Source organism: Carlito syrichta, unplaced genomic scaffold, assembly GCF_000164805.1.
Source record: "Carlito syrichta isolate Samal-C Ts95f unplaced genomic scaffold, Tarsius_syrichta-2.0.1 Scaffold254036, whole genome shotgun sequence".
NCBI lineage: Eukaryota > Metazoa > Chordata > Mammalia > Primates > Tarsiidae > Carlito > Carlito syrichta.
In genome coordinates this window covers 553521-560095 of record NW_007198132.1, presented here as the reverse complement: position 1 = coordinate 560095, position 6575 = coordinate 553521, and the positions used below count along the sequence as shown (strand labels likewise).

General features: G+C 38.0%; 1 protein-coding gene across 5 annotated transcripts in view; it reads right to left on the bottom strand.

Moving 5' to 3' along the window:
• MICU1 (mitochondrial calcium uptake 1) overlaps positions 1 to 6575 on the bottom strand; it is a 198374-nt gene that overhangs the window by 90353 nt on the left and 101446 nt on the right. For all 5 annotated transcript variants that reach the window (XM_008052026.2, XM_008052027.2, XM_021709539.1 and 2 more), the window contains one exon: positions 797 to 994. In XM_008052026.2, coding sequence (XP_008050217.1) covers positions 797 to 994 — 198 coding nt within the window. The remainder of the gene's footprint in view (positions 1 to 796; positions 995 to 6575) is intronic.

Genomic DNA, 6575 nt, shown 5'->3' with positions numbered 1-6575 from the left:
GGCTACGGCGATCCTTCCGCCTCAGCCTTCCAGTAGCTGGAACTACAGGCACGTGCTACCATGCCCGGCTGATTTTTGATTTATTGTAGAGATGAGGTCTCGCCAAGTTGCCCAGGCAGGTCTCGAACCCGCGGGCTCAGGCAATCCACTCACCTCAGCCTCCCAAAGGTGCGGGATTACAGGTTGAGCCACCAAGCCTGGCTTAAAACATTTTTTAAAATATATTTTTTAGAGACAGGATCTCAATATGTTACCTAGGCTGGTCTTGAACTCCTGAGCTCAAGTTATCCTCCTGTCTCAGCCTCCTGGGTAGCTAAGGTTGCCGGTAGGTGCGTGCCACCACACCTGGCTAAGTAGATATAGTATTTTTTATTCTGTATTTTGTGCTTCCAACAGTTATTACCTTTGCAAACTTTCATAGAAAGAGCTATTTGTTATTTCTTCATCTCTGTCTTTTGGTGTCTTCCCCACAGTAAACTTAACAGTGGGGATACATGCCCAGGTGAGAACTGCTCTAATCCCTGAATTTTTTTCTCCACAAGCTGAGAATCCAAAGACAACAAAGATTTTCAAATTTAGACTTTTTTTGGTTTTCAGTTCCAGAACCACCTTACTCCATAACATTTTTAGAGAACATGTTATTTCCTACCTGCTGCCAGGAAAGACAGATCACCAGTAAGGTTCAAAGCAATCAGTTCTCATAGTTGGAGGTAAATTCAAATAACGCCTATAGTACAGGCCTCCTACCCAGTGCCTTCACATGTCCTGGGTCTCTTGAAGTCCAAGAAATGCTTACCTCTAGCTTCAGAACATCATGCTGAAGTTTACGCTGAAATTCAAGGAAGTTTTTGATCGTCAGTTTCCCTTTGAGATCAGCTCCAAAAAAGTAGGTTGTGAGGGCTGAACATAAGCCGGACTTGAGAGTGTTGCCAGTAGTAGGACGATCTCTGTGGCGCATACCCATACTGGTTTGGGAACGAATGATGCTCTGAACCTAATACAGAATCAAACCCACATCCAGAAAAACATCAGAAAGCAAAAACATAGAAAAGTAAGAATAATAACTATTGTTTACTACTTGCCTACACTGTACTACAATGATCTCTTTTAATACTAACAACAATCTTACAAAATAAGTTCTATTATCCTCATTTTATAGATGAGGAGATTGAAGCACATAGAGTTAAGTAACTTGTTCAAAGTCAAGTGGCTATCAAGTAGCAGAACTAGGATTCTAACAGACAGCCCGACGCCTGTATAATTGGGATTCTATTAGCAAATCTCTTCAGAAAAGAGTAAGCATTTGTTTTGCAGACTCAAAATCTCTCACACAACTAAGATAGTCATCACCTTCATGGTAAAATATTCCATATCTCAGAAGACAAAAATTTCATACTTCTCACTGACTCTCTAGTTGTGTTGAGAGAGGTAGCAGATCTACAGGCAAATACTTGACACCGAAGAGAAATTATACATTTATTAGGATGACACATGAAATATGAAGTTAATATGAAGTGATACTCTAAGAAAACATGGGGAATTAGTTCAATCTTTGAGAAGTTTTAAGTGAGTTTTTTGAGAAAGTGTCATTTTTGGGAATAGCAATAATGGCTTAGTCTTTTCAGGCAAGTCAATTATTGCATGCCCAGCTAATTAAAAAAATGTTTTTGTAGCGAGTGGTCCTGTTATGTTACCCAAGCTGGTCTCCAACTCCTGGCCTCAAGAGATCCTCCCACCTTGAGCTCCCAAAGTGCTGGGATTACAGGCATGAGTCACTATGCCAGGTAGCACATTTATATAGATTTATACTAACACTCAGACATATTATTTTACATTCAATTTGATTTTACATTGTAACTTATGTTTTTAACTTAGCAATGTGAATTTTACCAGTTCCTGCAGTCATTTCTAGTTCTTTACTTGCTAAACAACAACAAAGAAGCTATTCAAATGAGGTATATAAGGATAAATAACAGGTACATTATAAAAATAAACATGTTGCCTAGGCTGGTCTCAAACCCGTGGGCTCAGGCAATCCTTTCACCTCAGCCTCCCAAAGTGCTGGGATTACTAGCAACTTGGCGAGATCTCATCTCTATAATAAATCAAAAATTATCCAGGTATGGTAGTGTGCACCTGTAGTTCCGGTCACTTGGAAGGCGGAGGCAGAAGGATCCCCAGAGTCCAACAGGTCGATGTTGGGGTGGCCGTGAGCGTGAGTGCCACTGCGCTCCAGCCTGGGTGACAGAGAGAGACTCCAACTCAAAAAAAAAAAAAAAGTTTGAAGGGATTTGCTTTTTAAAGATAGTGTTCTCTTCATAATAAAATTGTTTATTACAAAAAAGGGCAAAAATGCAGAAATAAAGTAGAAAGTGATAAGCTTCCATTAACCAACCCTCTAGAAAATGAACCCTTATTTGTATACTTTTATATATATATTTTTTGAGTAAGGGTCTCATTCTGTTACCCACACTGGACCTCCTGGGCACAGGTGATCCTTTCACCCCAGTCTCCTGGGTAGCTGGGACTACAGGCATGTGCCACCACACCCAGCTAATTTATTTATTTATTTATTTATTTTTGTAGAGACAAGGCTTCGCTATGTTGTCCAGGTTGGTCTCAAATTCCTGGCCTCAAGCAATTCACCTACCTTGGCCTCTCAAAGTGCTGGGATTACAGGTGTGAGTTACCACGCCTGGCCTACTTTTTGCCATTTTCTGTTTAAACAAATGCACATATGTATACACACATATATACAGTTATATATTTTATTTTATTGAAACAGGGTCTTATTCTGTCACCCAGGCTGAAGTGCAGTGGCTTGAATATAATTCACTATAGCCTTGAACTCCTGGGCTCAAGTGATTCTTCCATTCTAGCAGTTGAGTTGCTGGTATGTGCCACCAAGCCCAGCTAATTAAAAAAAAAATTTTTTTTTTAGAGAGGGGTCTTGTTATGTTGCCCAAGCTGGTCTCTAACTCCTGGCCTCAAGAGATCCTCCCACCTTGGCCTCCCAAAACACTGGATTTACAGGCATGAGACACTCTGCCAGGCTACACACACACATATATATATTTATATTAACACTCAGACATATTATTTTATATGCCATTTGATTTTACTCTGTAACCTATGTTTTTAACTTAACAATGTGTTGTCTTTCAATGTCCACACATATACTAAATGTTAACCATTTCATACTCTTCAATGGTTGCACAGTATTCTACCTTATGTAATTTAATCAATCCCTTATTCGTGAACTTTTAACTTATTTCCACTTGGTTGACTTTATAATTAAAGTAGCAAAGAACATTTAAAATTATAGGGTTTGGGGCTTTGTCCATTTATTTCCTTAGTATAAACTATTAGAATAATTGACAGATCAAAGAGCATGTTCATTTAAAATGCTGATATATACTGTCTCCAGAAGCCTGAGCCAATTTAACATTTCCACCCAATTTATGAGTACCCATTTTCCCACACTCTAGCCTTGCCATTACCTTGAAATATACCAATTAGATAGATTAAAAAGATATCATACTGTTTTATCTTGTATTACTTTTAATTTTGCTAAATAAAGCATGTTCACATATGTTTATTGATCATTTGTTCTCTTCTTTTGTAAAATGCCTTTCCCCTGTTTCTCTACTAGGGGGAGATGCCTCTTTTTTCTTATTGATTTATAAGATTTGTTTACATATTAAAGATGCTGTGACACAGACTGGCTGTTTGCCTAACTCATTTTCCTTTCTTTCTGGGCACCAGCTAGTTGTTCTAGGCACCAGTTTTTGTTTGTTTTGACAAAACAAAAACAATAGCAAGATGCGATGTAGAAGGAACAACTCCATTATAAAACTTACTACATTATTAGGTATGATCACTGAACTTGAGTTCTAGCCAAAAGGATGCAAGTAGAAGTTACTTCAGAAGTTACTTGCCCATAAATTACATCCAAGTATAATCCTTCATACTCTTTCTACCTTGGAAGCCACATGATGCCAGCAGTATCACAATATGTAAAGAACCTGAGTCCCTGAATCAATGCTTGAAGAATTATTAATCTCTCACTTTAGAGTTTATGTAAGAAAAACTACTACTGTGCTAAGTCACTAAAATGCTGATGATAGTTTATGGAAGAAGTTTAAACTATGTACCTGCAAAAATAATTTTATTTCACTTAGTAAGGCATTTCTTCAAACACAAAGTCTAAAATGTTCCTAACTTATTGGATATTCTTTCAATACAACAGCATGGGCTGGGTACAGTGGCTCATGCCTATAATCCTAGCACTTTGGGAGGCTGGAGTGAGAGGATTGTCTGTGCCCATGAGTTCGAGACCAGCCTGGGCAACTTTGTGAGACCTCATCTCTACAAAAAATAAAAAATTTATCCAGACATGGTGGTGCTTGCCTGTAGTTCTAGCTACTTGGAAGGCTGAGGCAGGATAGCCTGAGCCCAGCAGGTAGAGGCTGCGGTGGCCGTGAGCATGCCACTGCACTCCAGCCTGGGTGACAGAGTGAGACTCCTACTCAAACAAAACAAAACAAAACAAAACAAAAACAATATAATAGCATGAAGTGATCAGAAAGAACAAAAGCTTTGAATTCACAACTTTTCACAGCTGTATCTACATATCTACTTGATCAAGTTACTTAGCCCTCCTGAGTCTCAGTTTCATTATGTAGAATGGAGACAATATTTATTGTATTTACAGGGTTGTTGTGAGGATGAGAGATAATTAATGTAAATGTTACTAGAGTAAAGGGTTTGTCACAGAAAGAGCATTCAATAAATGATAGCTATTATTACCATATAGATTAGAAATTTAATCATATCATATAGTTTTAAACATAAATCTATCACAGTTTTTAGACCTAAAAGAAGTAAAGCTGAGATTACTTTAATAAAGAGTAATGGCACACTATATTGTTAAAAAGCTAATTGGTGGGCTGTGGTGGCTCACGCCTATTATCTGAGCGATTTGGGAGGCCAAGGTGAGAGGATTACCTGAGCCCAAGGGTTCGAGACCAGCCTGGGCAAATTGGTGAGACCTCATCTCTACGATAAATAAAAAAATTTGCCGGGCATGGTGGTGTGTGCCTGTAATTCCAGCTACTTGAAAGGCTGAGGCAGAAGGATTGCCTGAGCTCTGCGGGTGGAGGCCACAGTGACCATGAGCAGGTTACTGCACCCCAGCCTGTGTGACAGAGTGAGACTCCAACTTAAAAAAAAAAAAAGAAGCTAAGCATTTAGTTTTTCTCCTCATAAAATCTTCATCGTATATATAACTAAAAGAAAGCAATAAAATGGACATTTCAAAATTGTTAGCAATTCAAGATATAATTTATAGAATTTATTTATCCTTTAAAATAACCCAATCTGACAAATACATACTGATCACAAATTATGCGCCAGTTGCTAAGGAATACAAATAAGAATTACCCTTAGTTCTTGTCATCAAGGGGAACACAGTCTATTTACACACAGATTTGTATCAATTATCTGTTATTTTGGGATATAACAATAGCAGAAAGTTCTATAGGAAGTAGTGGAGTATAGAGGAAAGAATATGGTTTTTGAAGTCTCAAAGACAGAGTCAGTGACAAAGACGTTGCAATAGATAATCTACTGTAGATAATATCCCCAAAAGAATACACTTTCAAAGACAGTGGCTTTTCGGTTATTTCTAAACCATTTAATCTACAGTCAAATGGTGCAATGCTATGAAGAAGAACAAAAGTCTCTGGCTGTACAATGCATGATGTATGATGGAAAGACACGAGACAAGGAGTCCGGGGATATAGGATGTGATCTACTATTCTGTCGTGAAAGCAGAATTTAGGCAGGTCATTTAATTTAACCTGTTTGGGTCTCAGTTTTCTCACTGGAAAAATGCAAAGTTAGAGTATATTATCCCTAAGGCTCTGTATAACTCTAGGTTAGTATGTAAATGCTGTAGCTGTGATTTTTTTCTGGGGTTATGCTTTATCTTGTGAATAAGATTTGTTGACACTTGTTTCTAAAGCCATATGGAGACTTGAAAGACAAAATATACAATGGATTTTAAAGTTATTTAAAATTTTTGGACTTTAAATGGAAACACAGGACAATCAGAACAATGTTTCTTCTATTTGAAGCCAATGCATAATTCATTTTACCTGCCAGAGTGTGAGAATTAAAATTTTCTAATACTAGTGAACCAGTATTAAGCATCAGTGTCAAGACCTACCATGATTTAAATCTTACTTGTGGTTATAAATATTGCAGCTTATATTCTTCCTATGCTAATGTCTTTCTTCCTTGGAAAATGTGGATGTTAGCAAAAGTATGGTGCTGAGAGTGTGTGTAATGATTGAGAAAAAGGAGTAATGTTAGGGAAAACTGACTAATATTATAGCAGCTTCATTAATGATTAATAATAGCATAGTCCAAATACTGTCCCACTTATAACTATAAACGTTTTTTCATTAAAAACTTTTTATGGCTGGGCTCGGTGGCTCAGCCTGTAATCCCAGCACTTTGGGAGGCCGAGGTGAGAGGACTGCCTGAGCCCGCGGGTTCGAGACCCGCCTGGG